The sequence below is a fragment of the Nuphar pumila genome, chromosome 2, assembly GCF_984573655.1.
Source record: "Nuphar pumila chromosome 2, dmNupPumi1.hap1.1, whole genome shotgun sequence".
NCBI lineage: Eukaryota > Viridiplantae > Streptophyta > Magnoliopsida > Nymphaeales > Nymphaeaceae > Nuphar > Nuphar pumila.
In genome coordinates, this window is record NC_143250.1 from 41978527 (window position 1) to 42001834 (window position 23308).

Consider the following 23308-nt stretch of genomic DNA (forward strand, 5'->3'; position numbering starts at 1 on the left):
GAGGCACCTGTGTCTTTTTTTAAAGACACATGTTCTCTCGAACCTTCGAGCATACGGGTCCGGGTCCGGGCCGGACTCGGGTGCGGGTGCGGGTCAGACTCGGGTCTGGGTCGGGCTCGGGTCCGGGCCGGGCTCGGGTCCGGGCCGGGCTCGGGTCCGGGCCGGGCTCGGGTCCGGGCCGGGCTCGGGTCCGTGCCCATCCGATTTTCAATTGTGCGCCTCACGGTGAGGCATGCCTCGCCTCAAGGCGCATGAGGCGTACACCTTGAGGGTTTTACGCTTTTTAAGTGCACCTCAAGGCGAAAAGGCCCTCGCCTTGAGGCGAGGCACGCTTTTTGCGCCTTGAAGCGCGGTTTTAATAACACTGCATGTAACCAAAGAATCTGAGAAGATAGACATGCCACCTAGAAGGTGAGGAGCATAAATAAACTAACTGGACCAAAATTATTGATGTGGTTAACATAAGAACTCGAGCTCAAACCCGACTTGAAAATTTTACTCGATGAAGTATCAGGCACTGAGATGAAAAATACAAGATGAAATGAAGGGAAGCAGAGTTTTACAATATGAACTTCAACGAGATGCTAGGTTGAGGGGAGATGGAAATGGCAACAGTTACTCATATTCCTAGGATGGTCCTCACCTGGTCTGGTGGATGCCTCAATAAGGACATAGGTTCAGGATACTGATTCCTTGGATCAAGTATAGCACCATAGATAAGATCATAAACTTCTGCAAGTGCCCTTGCCACACGAAGGCAAGCCTGAGATCTCAGTTGAGGAACCTGCATCTGCTCGAATTCTGGAAGGGAGCCTTCACTACCAACAATAATGGCAAAGAAAATTTTAAGACGCTCCGAAATTACAGTGGGTGATGTTTCTTCTGTCACTGCTAGAGGTGAGGCAACATCACCGGTTTGTTCTCCACTGACTGAACGCCGAATATAAGACATCTTGCTGGAAAGGCCGCATGCCCTGAGAATGGCATCCACTTCATTGTCCACAAGAATGCTCAGCTGATTCTCAAGCATAGATGCAAGGCGGCGCACATATTTCTCAGCAACTTTATGCCCCAGCAACGGTTGTTGAATGGCTGACAAACAGTTGATGAGGAAAATTTTAGAGGGAGTTTCAGCGTGCTGCAAGTCAAAGGCAATATCATCATGAATTTCCGTATCGACTTGGTCGTTCCCCTATGGTTCAAAATGGTGAAAACTATATCTAATTTCATCTAATCACATGATAGCAGAAAACTCAACACACAGAGTGATGATGAAAAGCTGATACGCCACATCCATTTTATTGATACTATTTTGCCAAATAAATTCATATTCAATGTTGTAAACAATTATCCACCAACGCAGGACTAGCAAGAAAATTCTATTTGGATCAAGACTAATGCACCAAGGAAATTTGAACAGCTAAAAAACGCAGAAATATTGACATGAGCCAGGACCTGATTCTGTGCAGGGAGCAGAGGAACCAATGAGAATATGGTTCAACTCTAGTTTACAGCTCTCCCTTTCAAGGTTAGAATCAAGATATATTTATTAATTTAAATATAGCGTCATAACTACTATGTCTCTGGTGATCTAGATTCCCAAAACATATGATGCATTTCCAAATCTGGAAAAATACATGAATCAATTTAGCACTCAGTTGGCGTCACAAAATCTTGTTACTTTTCTTTCTTTTTCCACAATTAATATCTCAAACAAGGTGTTCTAGAACCCCAAAAGAACAAAAGAAAACTGTTGATTTAAGCTGATCAAAAGTCCACCATGACCAAACTATTGAGAAAGATGAATTTAGTGAACAGAGAGAATTGCAATGGCAGCTTTAAACACATTCCGAATATTCATTAAGTATCCATGATTTCTTATACTTCTAAAGATCAATATATTCGTACATGATCCAACTGACCTGCAGAGAAGAACTCAAATTAGTGTCATTCAAAAGTGCATCCACTGAAGAAGAAGAAGCTCGACTCAGATGACGTGAATCTGAGCCCAATTTGTTTCGCCTAGATGATAAGGCTGCAACCTTTGATTTTTGGGCATCTGCAACTTGCTCGCACATCTGCAATGAAAACAACTTCAATCTACTGAGAGTAACTCCTCTACCTTTTCTATGCATTGAACAACATTGACAAAACATAGTTACTTCATGATTTTGCAGGGCCAAGTCATGGCACATTAACATCCTGCCCAAAGCTCTACCTACTCCCTATGTCACATGGGTGCGGGTGCGGGTGCGGGGATGCGGCACTTTAAAAAAACATGGGTGCGGGTGTGCGGCAAAAAAAAAATCAGACCTAGGTCGGATTCGGATCCAACCTGGATCCAAACCCGATAAAACATACCCGTGCTTATTTAAAGCACGCAGGGTAGGGTTTGTCATTCGAGAAACCCTCCCCCACGCTGCTCACTCTCTCTCCTCGCTTGCCTTCTCCCCCCGCCGCAGGCTCCCTTTCTCCCATTCATTTTCCGGCCACCTAACGCCGGCAAGCCCCACGTCCGGCGAGACCCAAGTCCGGCGAGCCTTGGCTTTTCGGCCACCCGACGTTGGTCCTTCCTGTGCCAACGATGCACCCTCCGGCCCCCTTTCAGGTGAGCTCCCTCTCGCCTCTCTCTTTCCTCGTTGTCTTCTTCTTTTTCTTCTTCAGGCGAGCCTCCCTCAACGTGTTTTTCTGCCTCCCTCAACATGTTTTTCTTTTTTACATAAATGACCCTGGGTGCGGTCACCGCACCTACACGCGCTCCCGCATCGCGTCGACGCGGGTGCGGCACCTGGTTGGCTGAATCCCTGTGACTTGGCCTACTCCCAATTTGTCATGAATAATATATTTTGGATATGGCACTTCTCCAAGATAATAATGACAAAATCAGCAAGAATGATAAGAGCCTTCTTTTCTGGTTGTGACAACTTTTGCTTCTACTTAAACGGACCACACATTGGCAACATAAGCTAGTAGGAATCTTGATCAGATGATAGTCCAAAAGTATTGATTCTCAAGTGTTATCACTTGTCAAAAGCATGGGCCTGGCTTTCTTGAGTTGACTTCTTATTGAGATGGAGATAGGAAGAATCAGGTTATGTAGAGGATGTTGGTGAGAGGAACTTTAATGACATACTTCTTAATTTTCCTTGATTAGGAAAGCTTGGTGCTATACTACAGAGGGACAAGTATATCTTTTTTCTTTTACTATTTACTGTTTTACTTGATCTTTCCGAACCACATTTATCATATTATAATTTGTGCAAAGCTGCTTTGTAATTGGAACCAACGTATAGTTTGAGCATTTGGCATTATTTGGATGCACGCACACATTAAGAAAATATGATAAAGAATATTGCATTAAGCTCCATAATGCACAGAACATGCAAATATGACTTTTATGGAGCATTTTGCTGCAGAAAAATGGGAAAAACTTGGATACTGCATTATGGAGCATATTACGGTATCTAGCTTACCCTGTTCAACTGGATAAGCAGGTGCATCAAACTAGGGACTAAAAGTCGAATTCAAAACTATGACAAATACAGCCAGGTGCAACAATGTAAACAAGTATATGAATTCTATAAATACAAGATGACAAATTAGTATTTTTAACTACATTTTCATTTACCATACAATTTAATTGGTTAAGCAAGAGATTCTTCAAACATAGCTGTCCAAGATACCCAATAAAAAAGAGGGAGATAAAGAATAAGTAGTTTGGCTCCAATGATTAAAAAACAAGTGTTACATTACCTGAACTATGGGATCCAATAATGCAGATATCACTGGTTCAAAATAGAGGTTCTTTCCTGATGCAGGAACCATCATGCTGTTGTGTGTGTCAATTATTTCAAGCAGAACCAGGACACCTTCACTTACAGCTGGTGGTGGGGATAGATCAGCTGTTATCAGCAAAGGATACTTTAGGATCTTTTCTCCTCGAGTTTTCAAGATGTCAAAGAATGTCTGCTGAGCAGAATCTTTAAGAATCAACAAGGTATTAGAGAGACCAGTATCCTTCCCAAGCAAGTCTTGAATCTGTATAGGATGAAACCTTTTAGACAAAAAATGAAGAGAAAGATATGCAAAATAGAGAGGAGCATACTTACAGTATAGCCGTAGAATTCCAGAGTGTTGCTGAGTTTATACGAAAGTATAAGACTAGGTTGTGATTGCAAAACTTGCTCAACTCTGACTTTAAAAGGACGGCACACACCTTCAAATATTCGATCTAGAACAAATGTTAGATCAGTTTCTGATTTTGTTGGAGTATTGGTACTATCTTTGGAGAATCGTCGAGCAGTAGGGCCAGTGTCAACTGCCGCATCAGGATCAAAAAGAACTAGTACAAGCTCCCGTTCTGAAGCTAAAGCCTTGACACAAGCGTAAAAACAATCAATCAGTGCAACCAGATGACCAAACAGAAGTCCAGCATGAGACAAAAGCACACAGACCTGATGTAGCCATCCCAACATGTCGCCTACATAACGTAAAGGATCATGAGCATGCACTTCAATAGGTCTAGGCAGTCCTCCAGGTCCACCACGCGTCAAAGCACTTATAAACCGTCTAAATAGCGCATTGTGCCTCATATTTGCCACCTGTATGAATATGAAATCATCTCATGGCATTTTATCACGAAGTTGTGTTTGTAAAAGCCCTTGTACAGGCATTATTTTGTTCGCCTATGGAAGTTTTAGTCTACAGAAAATTTACCTCTTCTGCACAGTATTTGAAAAGAACAGGCCTCTCCTTCAAGCAACAAACAGCTTTCTTCAAAAGATCACTAACTTCAGTGTTGTCACTATCACCCAATCTCCTGCATTCAGCTTGTACCCACCTGCAATCCATGGATTTTGGCAGGGCAACACATGATTTTTAGTTTTGATAGAGAGGAGACTTCTATAAATCAGATATTAACCATGAATTCTAAAAAATGAGTGCTGAGTAAATGAGAGAAAGTATTTAGTTGAACAAGTATCTTGATTATAGGATGATCACAATTTGAACAACAGTCAAGAAAGCAGACCAGCCCATCTAAACTGTGCATTCTTTTACCTATTGAAGTTGGTAAGATATCTTTGGTAATCCATAAAAGTTTGTATTTATATGTATTAATATCTTATATGTGGAACAAAGTTCTAAAATGCAAGGAGTTTATTGGTGCAAAGCAGTAAGCCTCAAGGCACACCTCCACAAAAAAAATGAGAAATATAAATAAAACTATGGAAGATTATGAGAAAAGGAAATTAGAAAATAGACAGAATTCAAAAGGCAAATGAATTCATTTGATAAGACCATCTATGTAGGTAACAGAAATTCAGAAGGCAATGGCATTGTTCCTACAATTCAAAAGGTGACAAAGCCACAACTTAAAAGCATATTTTTGGAATGCTGAAGAAAGCTTTACCTGCATAAACGTTCATAAGCACCCTCCTGGTAGACAGCCATCATATCCATCAACTCCAAACCTGCACGCTGTAACACAAAGGCTTTGGTATCTATACATTTTCTGGTTAATAGGAAAGAAGGCATTACAACAACTAAAATGATTGCTCAATAATCTAAAGAAAGAAAAGCTTTTCTAATCAAATCAAATGATCTAGTATTCATTTTCCCATCAGAAATATCAGCAAAGACCTAAGATAAATGTTAAATAGTCTTCTTTGAAGTAAAAAATTAAGTTCTTAAAGGATTTATGTAACTAAAAGAAATGCAAGGACCATGTTGCTAGAAAATAACATATACCAAATATGTCAAAATTTATAAGTTTTCAACACTCAAAATGTGTTTTTAACATTAAACAAATGTATCAAGCAGAAATAATTGTATCTAACAGAAAAAGTGAAAACCTTCTGAACATCACTTCATTAAGAAACTGTTTTAACAGTCTCCCTCAAGTTGGCATGGATATTCCTGTCATGGACTCATGCCCAAGTTCCTTTTCAATTCTTCATTCTTCTATGTAATTCTACAATAGATAGGCTTATGCAATAAGATGATAACAGAAGTTGCTTTAAATTTAAGGCATAATGCTCTAGTAAGCTCATCAAATCAAGCATGGTAAAAAATACTCAACTCTAAGAGACCAAACTCAAACTGTAAAATCCCCACACCACTTAAAACCATATCAAGCTAACCTATTAAAAAAATATCTCTATAAAATACAAAACATAGCAACAAACAGATCCAGAAGTCAAATTCCAAAGCATAATACCACATCTGCAAACTTTTTTTGACTTACACCACAACTTCTGGCCCAGATACCAATTGCCTAGGCAAGGAACCTCCTCCAATCTTCAAAAACCACACCCACATTGCCATAACCAAAAACTTTCATCCAAATATCAACTTCCAGAAAATGATCCAAAAACATAACACCCCCAACCACAATGTCCTTTTGCCAAATCTTAACTATATAATCATCCAACCATATTTCACTTTCTGTAAATCTACTGACACAGGAGGACTGAACAGACTTTAATAACCAGTGGAGAATTAACATGCATTAAAAACACCAGAAGTAGTCTTGCAACATAGAAAATATCTACGGTATATTAGATTACCAACAGTTCATTTCCATGTGCACCTGTTAAAGATGACCAGTACCTGATGATGTGTCCTAAGCAATATCTTGCAGTTGGCATGAATCTCCTGTACACGAGCAAGTGCTTTGAAGAAATTCTCGTTCAAGTTTTCCTCCCTCAAAGCAATTATCTATGGTCAGTCATCAATGTCAGTCCATGCTTGTAAATATACAACAAAGTCTTGAAAATTTACAGCTAAATAAATCCCAAACCTCTTCATTGGAAAGCTGATAATCACGAAGAAAACAAGAAACAATCTCCTGCCTTTGAGTAGTACTCTCAAGCTCCTGCTCAAGTCTCTCAGTAGTGCTAATAATATCTCCAGTTGCTGTATTACAGTTGCTCAATGCTTTTGCAATCCTGTCAAAATTGCAAAAGCACCATCATGTTACATAATTGACGTTTGAAATCCATGATTCTTTATGGTTTAGAGCCTTTAAACATGAACTGTGTGCTAATACAAAAGAATTCAACTATGATGAACACAACCAAAATAACTCTGCACACTAACAAAGGTTCCAAGGATATATCCCAAGCCTGGCAGTTGAGATCTCGAGGTATCTTTTACATGATTCTCTCGTAAGGGTACAAAATGACATTTGGATGACACTATCCAAAGAGTTAGTAACCCAAAGAAAATCCAGTTCACCAAGTGATGTATGATGCCAGGTTTCTCTGGAATAGTCTCCTTGATGCTGAAAAAGAATGCTTATCTGGATAATAGAAGAGTCCCAATCTCCAAAAAGTGGCACACTGGTTTTAGTCTTGCAGATGAAAACAAAGAGCAAGTTTGAGTTCGATTTTCTTGGACATGATTAAAGGTGGTTTCGGGAATCGCCATCCAGAAATAGTCCTACATTGATGTAACTACACCCATCTTGGATGCTTATCTAATGATTTGAGAGAGAGAGAGAGAGACTTAGTTCTAGATCTCATGAATCTCGCTACATTTCGAATACCAAAGCATTTTCCACAAGCGGAAGAAGCACGGTTTCTGTGTATCCAATCCAAACACCGATTTGCATACATATATCGCCGACAATTACCCAAAAAATCCTTCCTTAGATATGGCAATCTAGAGAGCATTCAAAGAAATTCCGGCAAGCAACACCCCAACGATGATTAAAAGCTGCATTAGCCATCCAAGCAACCAAAACTCAAACAACTTAGAGAGAGAAAACAAGGGCACTTCAATCAAGCATAGAAGCATCGCTTGCTGCGATACAGATGGAACTTGGGAAGCATTCAAACTCAACAAAAATCTACTTTTCTCAATCTTTCAATCATCAACGGAACAAAATACGATATAAAACCAACTGATTTCGCCGTAATTCGAAATCAGAACGTCGAAAACCAAAACGAAACCACGAAAAAAGCAGAAATTCCACTTCCATAAGACCCAAAAACACCAAAAATCATACTTATCGCAACACTCCGCCAATCCATTGACGTTCTCCTCCACACGATCCAGTGCCTGCACCAAAAAAAATCGAGATCAGAAAGGAATTTCAAACACTCCCACCAATTGTTTCTTCCGAACGGCGACGACGACAGCACGAAAAGATCGGATCTACGGAATCGGCGACGAATTAGGGGGAGGGAGGATTTTCTTGGGTACCTCCAGTGCGGGGGAAGCGGCAAGGAGGAACTCCTGGTTGATGGAGAGGGACCGCTTCTCGATGGTGGATCGGAGGTCCCTCCGGTCGTGCGGGGTGTTGGTGGTGTAGAAGGAGTCGAGGGTGGCGAGCGATGCTGCCATCTCCGGCGAGTCCGTCCGGCACTCCAGCACCTTCTTCAGCTTCCGGGACAACCCCGGCGCCAGATCCACCGCCATCGCCGGCCCTCTCTCTCTCTCTCTATCTGAGAGAGATCCTACGACGATTCTGAGTCGCGTCTTCTGTTCATCGTCTTTCTCTTCGATGGGTGAAGAGAATCTTAATGCCGCGAGAATTTCCCGGTTTCTGCAATTCTTTATTTTTCCTGGTTTATCTATTTATCTAGGAAATGAGAAGTCGGGAGAATATATGATAAAATGGATTGGATTTGAATGGATATCCGATTCGAATTTGATACAAATAAGGCGTAGCTGCCTACATTGATTAGGGGTGTAAATGGGTCGAATCCGGAACAGTTAAATACATGGGAGAGTTCGAATCCGGTTAGATCCAAAACAACCAAAAATTGCAAAACTTTTATCCTGGATCTGACCCATTTGCGTCCCTAACATTGATTGGTGCCTACAGTCATTATATACGGGGTTTTCTGGGAGAGTTTTTTCATGTTTTTCTCAAATCTGTCCATATACATACTTGATTTTATAGGAATCCGCTTTTGGATTGTCTCATTACAACACATGGCTAAGTTTCTGTTGAGTTTGAAAATCAGTTGTTTAAATTTTTTATAAAATATTTAAGACTTAAAAAATCATGTTTTTATAAAAAATTACTAACCAAGTAACAGTTTCTAGCAAATTGACCGTGAAACACACCCCAAAAAAACCTCATTCCCTCGTCGTAGGCACTTAACTTTTGCTCACACCTGCTCCCCCACATCTGAATGTATAATTGGATTGGCTTGAACTTGTACCACCAATCTTTTTCTGGATTCAGACTTTTTTTGTCGTTTGTGTTAAGATCCGACTTAAATCTGATCCGCGTGAACTTTTTCATGGAAAACTCTTGTTCCAAACCTTTTTTATCCTGTGACATAAAATTTGGATCTGGACTCAACTCTGCTACATGGGATCTAGTTTGAATTTGGACCTGCTACTTAAAAATTGAATTTAAATTCAGATCTAGTATGATCCGACCAATTTGCGCTCCTAAAAAGACATTATCAGTGACAAATGCCGGAGACAATATGAAAATATAGCAAAAAAAAGGTGATATTTTGATGCAGTTTAAAATATACAATACATCGTTATATTTTCAAAATATTGTTATTATTTTTTAAGAAAACACAAATTCATTGTGATATTAAGCTTATATTGACATAATATCGTAAAATTTTGCCGTTTCAAATGTTTTGGCACTATGATTACTAGTTTGGCATGGATCGAGTGATCCAATACTTCTGTAAATCATAGTTTAAAAACTAGCGGGGTTGACCGGGTGACTCGGTTGACTCAGCTCGGATCACCCAGTCACCGGATCAAAAACCAGGTTGAACTCGGCTTTAACAAAACTCGACCGAGTCATGGGCGAGTCAGCCGAGTCATGCATATGTATACATATATAATATATTTTATATATAATTACATATATTATATAAAATATAATATAAATATTATGTATATTATATATAAAAATATGATTATATATGTAAATATATTATTAAAATATCATATAACATATATACATATATTATATATAATATATTGGTAAAATACTATAAACTATAGATAATAATCATAAAATATACATATATTTATATATTTTAGATAAAATATAAAGTTAGCATGAGCCTGCCAAGTCACCGAGTTGACCCGGCCGAGTTGCTGCGAGTCACTCAACGACGAGCCGAGTGGGGTTTTAAAACCTTGCTGAAAAGTGAACCGACTGCACAGAATAGACTATATACTATTCTTACTACAAAATTCCACTGTTCTGTGCCCTTTTTGCCACGTCTTTAATGCATTTCCTATGACACAGACGTGCACAGAATTTTCAATAGCCTTAGTACACCAATCAGACAGGTCTCAGCATGATCTTATGAGCTCATAAAACAACTTTGGGCGTGTTTGTCTCTCAAGAAAGAGGGCTCCACAGCATGGGATGCTGGAAGCCCATCTTCTGCTGCAAATTTGGATAACAGAAGTGCCCCCCTTAGAAAAGGAAGTGACATGCTTTTCTCAAAGAAATTCGCTTCCCATTTGAGAGAGGCATGCTTCCTATACTGTTACAGGAAGCGGGCATGCGCTCACTTCTCAACTAGTTTCCCTCGCTTCCACAATCATTTTCAAAATGAATCCTGCTTCACGCTTCATACTTCATTTTTACACTCATTTACCCCGCTTCCACATCATAAATTGCTTCCCAGATCAATTTTCGTATCCTGGTAATTACGGCTGAAAGTAAGTTGAAACCCACCTTCCCCCACAAGGGAAATGTCACTGCAGAAAAGAGGAAGTCTCATTGAAAACGACCTGCCCTTTCCGCAAGCCATCGTCTGCGCAGCCATGGTAGGGCTGGCAGAAACACGCATGAATTTCTGAGGAAGCCTCCTCTTTCCCCCAACATGCAAACACACCCTTTGAGTAGATCTAAAGCAAGATCAGAGAGAGGATCAAACGGACGACATTTACTTTTTAAGATCTAAAGTAAGATCAGAGAGAGGGTCGGTCAAAGTGCTAATATTTTGATTCCAGTCAGCATCACAGACTTCGTGACACCATCACCATACATGGAGAATATGGATCGTTTAGAATGTTGTTGTGTTGTGTGTTGTACTAAGCCTCTGATGTAAATGGATACACTTCCTGGCCTGCAATTGGCCAAGGCACCAGGCTTTGAGCCCGGGCCATTTACATTGTCTATTCCGCCCAGATTTCTTTGTGGGACTGTCCTACTCTTGATATATTCTGCTATACAGCAATTAAAATGTTGCTCCGCTTGAAAGCATTTTAGAAGGGCAGAATACATGACAATGGAAACAGCTGAAATTAAAGAAGAAAACAGAAGCTGTATTGATGAATAAACCATTAAGATCATCCCAGTTTTACATCAAGCAAAAGATAAACGCAGTCCACGTAATGTCACAAATCAGTCCAAAAAACACAAGTGACCAACAACCTCAGCAAGGGCTTCTTACGTATCAAGGCACCAGTCCCAGCGGCTCCCTCGCTGGAAGCACGAGCAGCAAAAGCACCCCACAAGCTGGACGGAAAGCAAAGGCGAAGATGGGGCAAGAGAGCCAAGAAGCTCTCTATATGCATCTTGGGAAAAAGGTCTGGCCAACATAACCTCCAACCATGGCCCTCCTCACATTTGCCTCAAACAACCTAGGGTTGTCTCTAAGAACAACGGCAGCGTCATGGTTCAGGGGGTCTTCATGATTAGGTTGCTGCATGCACACAACAAAGGGCAGGATGGTTCGGATCATCCATGACTCACTTTTGAGAATAAGAAAAGCAACAAGAACAAGGTAACAAAATGTTGTCTAGACAATCAACCAACACATCGTAGAACATAGAAAATCACAACTTTCGCTTGAAAAAAGTAGAAGAGGAGCATCGGTTGCCTTAGAAACAGAAAAACAATTATCAACCCGATTTTGAACAAACCAGCATGATTTAATAATGCCTCTAAACCATAACAGAACATCGAGGTTTCTTGGTGCAGTGGAAATTCTTCTCGGAAAAAAATGCAGATCAATGACAAAGGTAATAACAGTTCCATCAGGTGTTGACCCAATGTAGGCAAGGCCTGATGAAGATGATGATGATATTGATCAATGGTCAGTGCAATAAAGACTCAATGATCAGCGCAATAAAGACAGCACAAAAAGATTAAGCTTATATGTATCAAGTACAGGTTTTCGCTATAGACCATGCCGTCAATCAAGCTTCCTGAGCACAATAAACTCTTATCACAAAAGATTGTTTTTTTTACTACAACCACAGCCGACAAAAGACTGTAACTTATCGACAAAGGTTCAAATGAACCAACTCCCAACCAAAGTTCTCATACATCGCTAATATAAACCTGATGAATAATCCAATTCTAAGCATCGATATGTGCATGTTTTGTATTAGAAATTGATATCAAAAGAAATTGTGATGATCAGGAAAAAGTATAAGTTTGTCGTTAGGTAACATGATTATGGCACACAAATATACATGACTGAGTTAAATATTACACATGGATGCAGACTAGAACGACTGTCACAGAACCTCTGACCAAGTACCAGACCTTATTTTTCCTTCTCAGACTTGGTCTCACCTACCAAAGTCAAAGAAAAACAATCCCACACCACCATCTCAGCCCTTGAGAGGCAACAGACAGTCTACAACAGTAAACATGAATCCAAAAATGGTGAAGACAACAGTAAGATAGAAAAAATAGGAAAACAGCTTATTAAATGCATTTTGAGCATCACTAAGTAACCAAGTATACAGAAGCACCTGGAGTGGCGAAGGAGATGATCGAGTATGGGAATATGAAATAAGAAACCCCTAGAAGTTAGCACAGGCAAAATAATAGAAGTTCAGTTTTGGTCAAGTTATATATACAGAGTAATTACAAAGTCTAGACCATAAAATGGATTAAGTTGCTCGAGTGAACAAACTGTGACCTATAAGTCAATGAGAAGGGTGAAGTACCCCCTCTAAGTCAGGTGATGAGGCCAGACAATGTTTAGTTGAAGAAAATTCTGTAGGTTCAAAGCCCACAGAGTTCGGTAACCGAAGACTTCACTACCAGTCATCTCTTTGGCAAGGTTCATCATTATCAGAAGACAGGGAACACACACACACAAAAGACATGGTCATGCATCCAGTGGTTTGATCCAGAGATACATACAAACACAAGTCAGTCTACAATATGCGCAATCAGACCTATCCGCTTGAGCTCCAAATAAAGAAATTACATCAAAATGAAAATAGCACTAGATATAATTACAAATTATAAATACAAGAGGAAGGAAGTAAGCAAGTCAACAACAGAATCGCAACCAGAAGATAACTACTAACAAAACCAAATAAATTCTCAAAACATGTCAAAAGATTAGAGGGAGCAGATTTACCGTGAAAAGATGATTCAGGCCATAAATGATAGTGTTTATATTAAGAACTGGTTTCCAATCTTCACGTAGTATGTTAAGGCATACATTTCCCTCTAAGTCAATATTTGGATGATAAACCTGTAAATATTTGGATGACGGTGTTATTGAATACTTATAACACATTTGAACAAAAAACCATAATAAAAGATGCTTTTTACTCATTTTTCCAGGAAACACACCTTAGTTTTACACTTGACCTTTGGTGCTTCATGTGGATATATAGGAGAAACCTGGAAAGTAAACAGAAATGTACCACCTCTGGCACAAAACAATAACACGTGAACTTAATTTCATGCATATATTAAGCTAAGAGAATTTCAATGACACAAAATATCAGGAAGAAGGCTTGACCAATTCAGAATGATCGAAGATATATGGCTCATTTATAAAAGTTATGAAAGAAATGCACACAGGATCACAACTGTTTAATATCATACAATTTGGATAGAGATAGACACAAAGTTGCAAGGACGTTTCAAAAGCCACCATCTTATATTAATGAGGTAGATATGGAGTCTCATGCTGGCACGTAAAAGGATGACAACATATAATACAAATCATATTTTTCCAGAAATGAAAGCAGAAAAGGAACCTTAAAATCATGTCTACTAGGAAATGCATTAATATTATCATACAAATTGATGAAAGTGAGTGCATCTTACAGATAATATCCTTCATCAGGCCTAATGCTGATCTCAAAGTTCATTAGGTCATCATTTCCATTTGGAAATGATATGCTAGTTGTTTTGGCCAGGTTGAGCTCACTGATGTCTGCAAATTGCAGGTTCAAGCATAATTAGAGATCTTCCAAAGAGAGAATTTCAAACATAAACATGTGATCTGCAAATATATTTGCCAAATTGCAATGTTCATCTTGATTAAAATGTCAATTACATGACTCAGCTGTAGCCCATAGGACATCAATGAGTTGCTTTTAAAATCTATAGAAGCTATGATAAATGACACAGAAATGTGATGCCGACCAGCTCCCCATCCCCTCCCCCACCCCAATTTGAGTTCTATACCATGTCACCTGGGTACGGGTACAAGTACGGAAATTCCAAAAAATGTGGGTATGGAGACACGGCTAAATATAAACTGAAAATATATATGATATATCTAATATATATATATTATATATCTAAAATATAAATTATATATTGAAAACATAATATATAATATAATATAAATATAGGATATGGCAGATGCCGTGTTCAGGTACCAGTACGGCACCCTAAGTGCCGTGACGCGGTAACATAGGCTCTATAGCAATTATAGAACAATATAATCTTAAACATGTCAGCACCAGAACATACATTAATAACCCCATGAAGTGCATAATAGGTTTTCACTTTTCCTCAATAAAAATATGAGAAAATAACATAACAAATGCATGAATTCTTGAAATTAGATTCCAGCAGGCTTGATGCACATTTTGGCTTCCAGAAACATAAAGGAAATTATAATGTTAAAGCAAAATAGATATCCAACATCTGGGGCACATATAAAAGATGTGCAATTCTGAAAACAAAAACCTTTATGAAGTCGCAACTCCCCAGCAGTTTGCTTCTTAATCGGCCTGCCGGTAGCATTCTCAGCAGCTTCTCTTTGCTTCTCCTTTACTTTAAAAAGCTTAATCATTGTACCTACATATTCAGTTCCCAAAAACGAAATAGTAAAATGAAATTAGCAAGCTCCTAGTGCAAGCATACATGAAGCTAGTGTCCAAATCTCACAAACTCATAGACATTAAGGGGACGCTTAGTTAACATAAAATTTAAAATACAAGGAGCAGAGAATAAAGGGAAATCATCCAACTAACTATAGCTAACATTACAAATACTCTAGCAGAGACAATACCAATATTGTTTAATTTGATTGAAAATGCAGAAAATATGTTGCTAGCTTCTAGAAATATTAATTGAGTAAAATTATGGTCAACAAGAATCCTGTTTATAATCATGGGTTAAAAACATTCCATCCTTTATTTCACGCTAGCCAAGCTCAGGATATGCCACAGTGGGATTTGAACACGCCAATTGAATCAAATTGAAGCAAGCTTTTACACCAGTCTATGTTTATGATAACTTACTAATTTTCTCTTTTACTATCAAAACATGGTGAATTTCTTTATTTTTCTTAAGGGCTTTTTATTTTATGCTTCTCATTGTTCTAGCTAAATTTCCATATTATATCATTAAAAAGAACTCTGCCAAGTTGTCCAGATCATCCCGGTTGAGACAACTGCGTCAAGATTGGCATCCAAAATGAAGTTCTCAATCTTCCAACCATGACTAAAAGCGGTTACATGAAAAATATACGAGGATGAGAAGAAAATTATGCTTTTAATAGTGACAATGACCGGAAGTGAAGAGGGATATACAGACCTCAAACCCTGGTATCTTTGTCATATATGTATTCTATAAAAAATGAAATAATAAGGAAATTTCTTTGAATGGCGTTCACCGTTCCAACAAATTAGTGAATCAAATACCACCACTACCACGCCCAAAAAAGAAAGAAAGTGAATATCACCAAACAATACAATCACAAAATTAAAAGAAAAAAAGAATAACCAACATGCTAGCTATAGAAGTCATGAATGAAAATCCCTTGATCCTTTCCCTAAAAAAAAGAAATCCCTTGATCCTCCATCAATTCTAAACAAACAGCACATGATGCACCCCCATCATCACAACAAACAGCACATGATGCACCCAATCGTCATATCGAGATATTTCAAACTCCACTATATCAAATCATCTGCACAATTCTTTCAAATTCCAAGATATCAAAACATCCATAAGTGAATACGGAAACTTCTCTAACCAAAGTAAATCAGAAACAAGCTTTCCCTAGGATAAAAAAAAAATCCAAGCCATCCACACAAATCCGACTCTTTAGAGCCAAAACCCTGAAACAGGAAACCAAGGGCTCCAAATTTATAGAAATCACGACGCTCTTACCTCCGTCAACCGCAAAAGCAGTGACCCCTTCTTATTCTCCTCCTCCGAGGCAGATACTATCCTCTTTACACAAACAAAAGTTTCTTCTTTTTCTGCGTCAATTGCGGCAAAAAAATTCCCAAAAAAAAGGTGGAATCAAACAAATTGAAAAGAAAATCTCCTTTTGATAGGAACAAAAACGAATAAAAGAAGGAGAAGAAGATGATGTTGATGAAAAAGGTGAAAATTAGGAAAATATGCAACAAAAAATGACGATAAGAAAAGGAAATTCGATACCGAGAAAGAAGAAGAAAGAGGAGGAGAAGAGAATTTACTATCGGATTCGCGACGATCAAACGGCCGGATCTCTCTCTCTCTCTCTAAGGTTAGGGTTTTCTCTTCTCCTCTTCCTCCGTGGTGCGTGCTTCCTTTACAAATTTAAGAGTCCCTCTCTCTCTCTTTCATCCACGCCAGGAGGACCATGGTGGGTTTATATAGTGCCGGTGTTGACCACCAGGACGACCAAAATAGCGGCTCTCCTTGGGTCCAGACCCGAAGCAAATGCTGCTACAACGGTTCGGGCCATAGATCCAAAACCGAACTGCGTGATCCGGAAAATCTGCCCATGAATCCGGGTCTCCTTATAAAGATCTTGATAGATCTGAACCAGAGGAAACCTCACCAAGTCCGGACCTGATTTCGAGTCCAATACAATCAGGTAATAGGACCCCTGCTATTGGCCTCGGATTAGGGGTTTATGTGGCTGAAAAGTGGTTGATCCGATTATTATTCTGAATTTTTAGTAGCAGGTTCAAATCCAAATAAGGATCCGAACAAGATAAGGTAAAATTGAATCCAGTGGGCATACCCGTATCCAAAAGGTGAGCCAGTTTCATGGGCCAGGGCCAGAGATATACAACCCATTTGCACCTTTGCACCCAAGAGCCGCACAAATTAGAAAACTACAAATAAACAAAAAAAGGTAGGAAAACATTAAAATATCAATCTTGCTAATAGAATTTAACATTCAAAAATTGCTCCTACCATATGAGTTTGATAATCGAGTTATTATTTATAAAAAATCAAAAGTAACCAACAAAACATTTAGTTCAAGGATTTGAGATCCACTGAATGTTGTCATTAAATCTAACACGAGAGCCCAAGTCAGGTACGCCATGGTTACGGACAAGGTGCAAATGGTTGGTTTGCTTAGAGACTCTACTTCTAATCTGAAGACTTTATCTTTATCTGTGTTTATGGATCCTTAAAGAAGACGCTAACATGTATTAGTACGGATCTGCTCTGGATTAGTTAAATTGTTTTTATATTGGATCCTGGTATGGATTTAGTGTGGTCAAATGGATTTTACTTGAAATTCAATTACCCACTTGAAATATGTACCACTAGGATAACAGTTACCCACGAGAGGTTATACCGAAGAGGTCTCGATATTCCTATTGAGGAACCCCCTAAAGCATGCCGTCACTCATCTTCTTCACAACTCTTCCCGTTGCACACCCCGATCCTAGATCTAGAATTTTTATCTTTATATTAGATTCAAATTATTATTTTTACTTGTTTGGATCTATTCCAAACCCGATCTGTTTGTTTTCACTTGGGACAAGCGCATGTGCTAAGGTGAGAAGCTGATCAAACTAGCTGGTTGCCCCTCCCACCGTTGGATTCAAGCCTACTTCATGGAATCTCATTTTTTATATGAACTTAGGTTCAGATCCGTTACATACAATTTGGATCATCCATATCTCAACCCATGTCCACTCCATCTCCACGACAGGGTGCCACTATTGTGACAAAAACGTTTGACAGAAACAGCAAAATAACAAAAACCAAATTTTTGTGAGAAATTGAAATTTTTTATCATTTTCAAATTTTTATTGAAAAAATATCACAAAAATCAATACATTAAAAATAAAGAAGTAATTTTTAAGAAGAAGTAAAGAAATAAAGAATAAAAGTACTGTTTACCCATTAAATAACTAGCATATTGGTAAATATCACGATAGAATCCTCACTTTTTTGTGTTAATGTTAAATCGTGATATTTAAGAAAAAAAAACACGATATTTTGGCCGGTTTAAAATGGTGGCTATGACAACATTGTGTTTTATTTTTTTTATATTTCTAAAACATCTCCAATATTTGTCATTATGTGCCTCAACTTTCTATACTTTAATGAATTTAAGAGAAGAACCTCAAACTTGAGTCCGGATCGGGTGCAATCAAATGACACAAAATTTGTACATTAAGCACCTGATTACCCTCCATCAGGCCTTGGGCTCCACAACTGACAGCAAGATGAAGGGTGATCAGGTGATTAATGCACAAATATTTGTGCACCTGATCTTTTCACCACAAATTTGAAGAAAGGAATCTATGATGTCAGTGTCCTTCCAAATATCAATCTGTCCAAGGGCATTGAAATGTTTTGTCAATGCGTGTCAAACGTCAGAAGCTAGGCCACCTATTAGCTGAGTAGCTGTGGGTGGCCCTATTCATGGGCTAAGCCAAAACCACTTTAGGTTCACGTGATTAGGGGTCCCGGCCCATTTAGGGCTCGATAAGAGCTCGACAGAACCGATACACATCCTGACTTGAGCCCGACCCGAATCACTTAAAATTGGGCTTGTATCGGAGTCAAGCTCAAACCGGGTAATTTAGGCACGATCCAATTAACGGGCCGAGCCTCTTTAGCCTCATGTATTTTATATATGGGCTCAGCCCGAATCGGGCTCAATTATTTGAGCGGGCTAGGCTTGCCCGAGTTCATTCGGGCTTGAGTTACATTTTGCAGCCCGACCCCGACCCCATACGAGCCAGGTACCTGACAGCCCATCAGCCGGCAATCGCCAACGATGGATGTCAAAAGACCAGTGTTGTCATTATCGGTGTGTAACGGCCTGAATGGGCTGGTACGTATCGTATCAATAGAAAATCGATATGACACTGACCTGAATCGATTATTTTTAATAAATATAAGAAATAGCTTAAAATTATTTTTTAATAATATTCTAATATTATTTTAATGGCTTAATAAGTGTCATGTTCTGATTGACATGTAATATTTTTTAATTATTTTTTTGGTCCGTTTAAGAACGATTCACTTGAGAATCCGTATCCCCCAATTCACTAGCCAAACGATACAGGTCCGATTCCCGATACTGACAACATTTCCAAAGACCCAAACCAGGACAAACCCTGTATTCATCCTTATCTGATGGCCCATTGATATTGTTGGCTATATCTTAGCCCTACACAGACAGACTAGGGTGGACCACCATGTTTTTTAGGGCTCTTTTGTACTCTGTACTTTTATGTTCATTTTTGGGCCTTTTTAATCAGCCGATTCATCAACTGCGGGGTGCTCTATGATTGATCTTAAATGATCAGATAGAATCAAACATGACACATGTCAAGTAGCTGAATGACCTCCACTTTAACTTCCTTTTCCTTACTGGCATCCTTTTACTTGTAGTTTTTTTTTCACTTTTTTTTTTTTTCTGTTGTCATTCATTTCCATCAATTATATTAGTCACTATCATGAGAAAATTAACAAGCAGGCCAACTTGTAGAATAACTTTAAAGCACAGAGGAGTACAGAACTTAATCAACCCCACTCTATATTTTTCACAAACCTGTTTCTGAAAGGTACGTCACCAAAAGTCTTGGGGCAGTGTTGTCAAAATTGGAAATCCTGTGACAAAATCCATCGTGATGTCCGCCCATTTTTATACTGGGATGGGTAGTGGTTGTAATAATCCTCCCGATCTCTGATGTTTGATCCTTACTTGTTGACATACGAGGCATCTGCTAATGAACTCAACAACATCCTTCTTTATTTTATTCCACCAAAAGTTATCTCTCAAAACCTTGTACACCTTCGTACTGCTAGGGTGAATGGAGTATCTAGAATGATGTGTCTCATCTAGTAGTAGTTTTCTAAGTTCATTGTCCTTAGAAATGCACACCCAATCTCGAAATCTCAAAATTCCTTAATTATCGACCTTGAAGTCTAGAACCTCACCCTTAGATACTGCTAATCTGATATCTTCCAATTCTCGATCTAAGGGTTGCTTCTCCTTGATCTCGTCCCAAATTTTAGACCCCAAGGTTGTCTAAATGAACATCAATCGACCTATTAGGCATTGAACTTTTGTTTTTTGTTTTACAATGCTGACAAGCAGGTTTGATATAGATATTCTTGTAACCACTTCTAATTTTCGACAAAAAGCATTAGCACTTTATTAGCCTTTTCTGGATGATATTTTAATTCAAAATTATAATCTTTGAGTAGCTCAAGCCATCGTCTTTGCCTCATATTCAATTTTGTCTAGGAGAACAGATAATCAAACTTTGGTGGTCGATAAAGACCTTAAATTGTTCTCTGTGTAAGTAGTGTCACCAAATCTTGAGTGCAAACACTACTGCCGCTAACTCTAGGTCATGAGTTGGGTAATTCATCTTATACACCTTTAACTGTCGAGATGCATATGCGATAACCCTATCATGCTGCATCATGACACATCCTAATTCCTTATGTGTTGCATCGCTATAGATGATGAAACCGCCAGTGCTAGAAGGTAGAACTAACACTGGTGTAACAGTTAATCGCTTTTTAATTTCTTGAAAGCTTTGCTCACACTTCTTATTCAACTCGAATTTTACTTCCTTCTTTGTAAGTTTCATCATTGAGGGTGCCAATATTGAGAATCCTTTAACAAAATGCTTTAATATTCTGCTAAACTTTGAACCTCAGTGGCATTCTTGAGTCTAGACCAGTTGGTTTCTGCTTTGAATTTTGTTGGGTCCACGATCATACCCCTTCTACTCATGATATTCCCTATAAGACTTCATCTAGCCAAAACACACATTTATAGAACTTAGCATATAACTTATGTTCCCTAAGTGTTTTCAAAACTATTTTCTAGTGTTTTACATGGTGTTCCTTATTGGCTGAATAGATGAGAATATAATCTATAAATACTACCATAAACTTATCCAAATATGGTCTAAACACCCAATTCATTTGATCCATGAATGATGCAGGGGCATTCGTCAAACCGAAAGGCATGACCAAGAATTGATAATACTCGTATCTTAAGCGAAAAGTTGTCTTGGACACATTCCCCTCCCTAATTTTTAACTAATGATACCCTGAATGAAGATCTAACTTAAAAAAATATGTTGCCCCTTGAAGTTGATCAAATAAATTGTCTATCCTTGGCAGTAGGTACTTGTTCTTTACTGTGACTACATTCAACTTCCTATAGTCGATGCACATCCATAATGACCCGTCCTTCTTCATGAATAAAATGGGTGTGCCCCAAGGTGACATCGATAGTCAGATAAATCCAACATTCAACAACTCGTGCAACTGATCCTTGAGTTCCTAAAGGGTATGTTTGATGGGTTGTGATCATGCATAATTTCATACATTTTCATGCATGATCATGTGCAATAAATGCTTAAAAATGCTTGTTTGCAAAGGTTTTTATCAAAGTGTAATTTGAGCAAATTGAGCCTTTTGGAGTAATTTAAGGAGAATAATTAAGTTTTTAGATATTACTTTTTAAAAGAAGCCTTTTGAAAATATTAAAAATTTATTGGACTCTTTTTGAAATAATTTCTCAAAACCTATACACACTATAAATAGAAGCTTTAAGGACCAGAGAAAATATTTTTTCTCTTTGTAGCCTGCGCCCCCCTCCCTGTCTCCTCTCTGCCTCCCTTTCTTCCTTTCTCTCTCTTGTTTGATTGACTGGTTGCCTACCTCCTTCTTCTTGCTTCTTATGCTTTTCACTCCTTCTAAACCTCATCGTTGTCGGTTCCTCGCATCCCCTCTATCAGAAAGAGAGAAGAGTTTGTTTGGTTACACAGAAGAAACCATTTTTTTCTTCTTCCCCTTCTCCATAGTTTAGTTTCATAGCATGCATTATAGTTAGATTTTCAATATTTTCATGGCATATTGCATGATTTAATTTCAACATATCATATATCTATTATTTATCATTTTGAAAAAAAAATAAAATAATAAAATAATCATTTTTCTTGGATTGCATGTAAAGAGATAATCGTAGGTTTAGTTTAATTTATGATTTTGACTCACGTTATTTTTTGTTTTTTTTAATTAGTTTAATTTTATGAATTAGTTTAATTAGAAGTAACTTAGAATAATCTCATTAACTAGATAACATTTTCTTTTGTCTCTGTATTTTTCTTATTATTTTAATCCTTTTCAGTTCAATAAAGCTAACATTTTTCTTTAGTTATTAACAAAATAATTAATTGTTTACTTCTTAGTTAGTGTGCTTTAATATGCTAATTTAGTTTAACTGATTGATTCTTGTGAATTTTCTGAATTATAGAATAGTTAGATGGCTCGTTAGATTAAGTAGAGTAGATCGTTTAATTGTTTATTTTTTTAGCAAAATAGATTAGAATTAATTCTTATTTTCAGCAATTAGTTTAGTTTATTTAAATTTCTAGAATTTATATTTCCATCACTTAGATTTTAATTTAGTTATTATTTATTCATTATCATTTTTTTCCTAGATAGAATTAGATTAACCGATTTAGGTAGATTTAATTTCCTGCAATTAACTAGTTGAATTTACTTCCATGTTAAATCTGATTTTTCTATAGCAATTAGATTAATTTAAGTTCAGTTTATGTCAGTAGATTAGTTAGAATCAATTAGTTAATTTGATTTGATTTAAGTATAATTAGTCAATTTTCTTTATTACATTAAATTATCGATTTGTGTAGATAGTTAATTTGTTGATTGCTTTGTTAATTAGTTAATTCAATTTCTTTTTAGAATTCCGTTAGTATAACATTTAAGATAAATTAAATTAGTTTATACTAATTATGGTTCACGTTTTCTTTTAATTAGTTAATTAGTTAATTAGTTTAGTTTCTTTCTTGTTATTTGTTTTTAGTTAATTTCATAGTTTGTTTTTTGTTAAGTAGTTAATTAGCT

At 37.8% G+C, this 23308-nt stretch overlaps 2 protein-coding genes across 5 annotated transcripts; both read right to left on the minus strand.

Moving 5' to 3' along the window:
- Positions 1–455: 455 nt before the first annotated feature.
- LOC149845339 (conserved oligomeric Golgi complex subunit 6-like) lies at positions 456–8876 on the minus strand. 2 transcript variants are annotated; one of them, XM_089995706.1, is made up of 11 exons: positions 8206–8876; positions 8009–8061; positions 6800–6947; positions 6610–6717; positions 5411–5478; positions 4717–4840; positions 4455–4601; positions 4110–4373; positions 3754–4038; positions 1923–2078; positions 456–1138 (listed from the first exon to the last, which is right to left on the minus strand). In XM_089995706.1, exons 1-11 carry the CDS (start codon positions 8419–8421, stop codon positions 620–622), a joined length of 2088 nt encoding a protein of 695 aa, XP_089851832.1. In that variant the 5' UTR covers positions 8422–8876; the 3' UTR covers positions 456–619. The 2 variants fall into 2 exon arrangements, with proteins under 2 accessions (XP_089851832.1, XP_089851833.1); XM_089995707.1 differs by lacking the exon at positions 1923–2078.
- A 2373-nt stretch (positions 8877–11249) lies between these two features.
- LOC149845340 (NEDD8-conjugating enzyme Ubc12-like) lies at positions 11250–16779 on the minus strand. Of its 3 annotated transcripts, none has more exons than XM_089997575.1 (7): positions 16648–16779; positions 16334–16425; positions 14903–15013; positions 14030–14138; positions 13547–13625; positions 13329–13445; positions 11250–11648 (listed from the first exon to the last, which is right to left on the minus strand). In XM_089997575.1, the coding sequence occupies exons 3-7, from the start codon at positions 15006–15008 to the stop codon at positions 11511–11513; spliced, it is 549 nt and encodes a 182-aa protein (XP_089853701.1). In that variant the 5' UTR covers positions 15009–15013; positions 16334–16425; positions 16648–16779; the 3' UTR covers positions 11250–11510. The 3 variants fall into 3 exon arrangements, with proteins under 3 accessions (XP_089853701.1, XP_089853702.1, XP_089853703.1); XM_089997576.1 differs by lacking the exon at positions 16648–16779 and adding an exon at positions 16610–16626; XM_089997577.1 differs by lacking the exon at positions 16334–16425 and having other exon boundaries at positions 16648–16758.
- Between the last annotated feature and the right edge of the window lie 6529 nt (positions 16780–23308).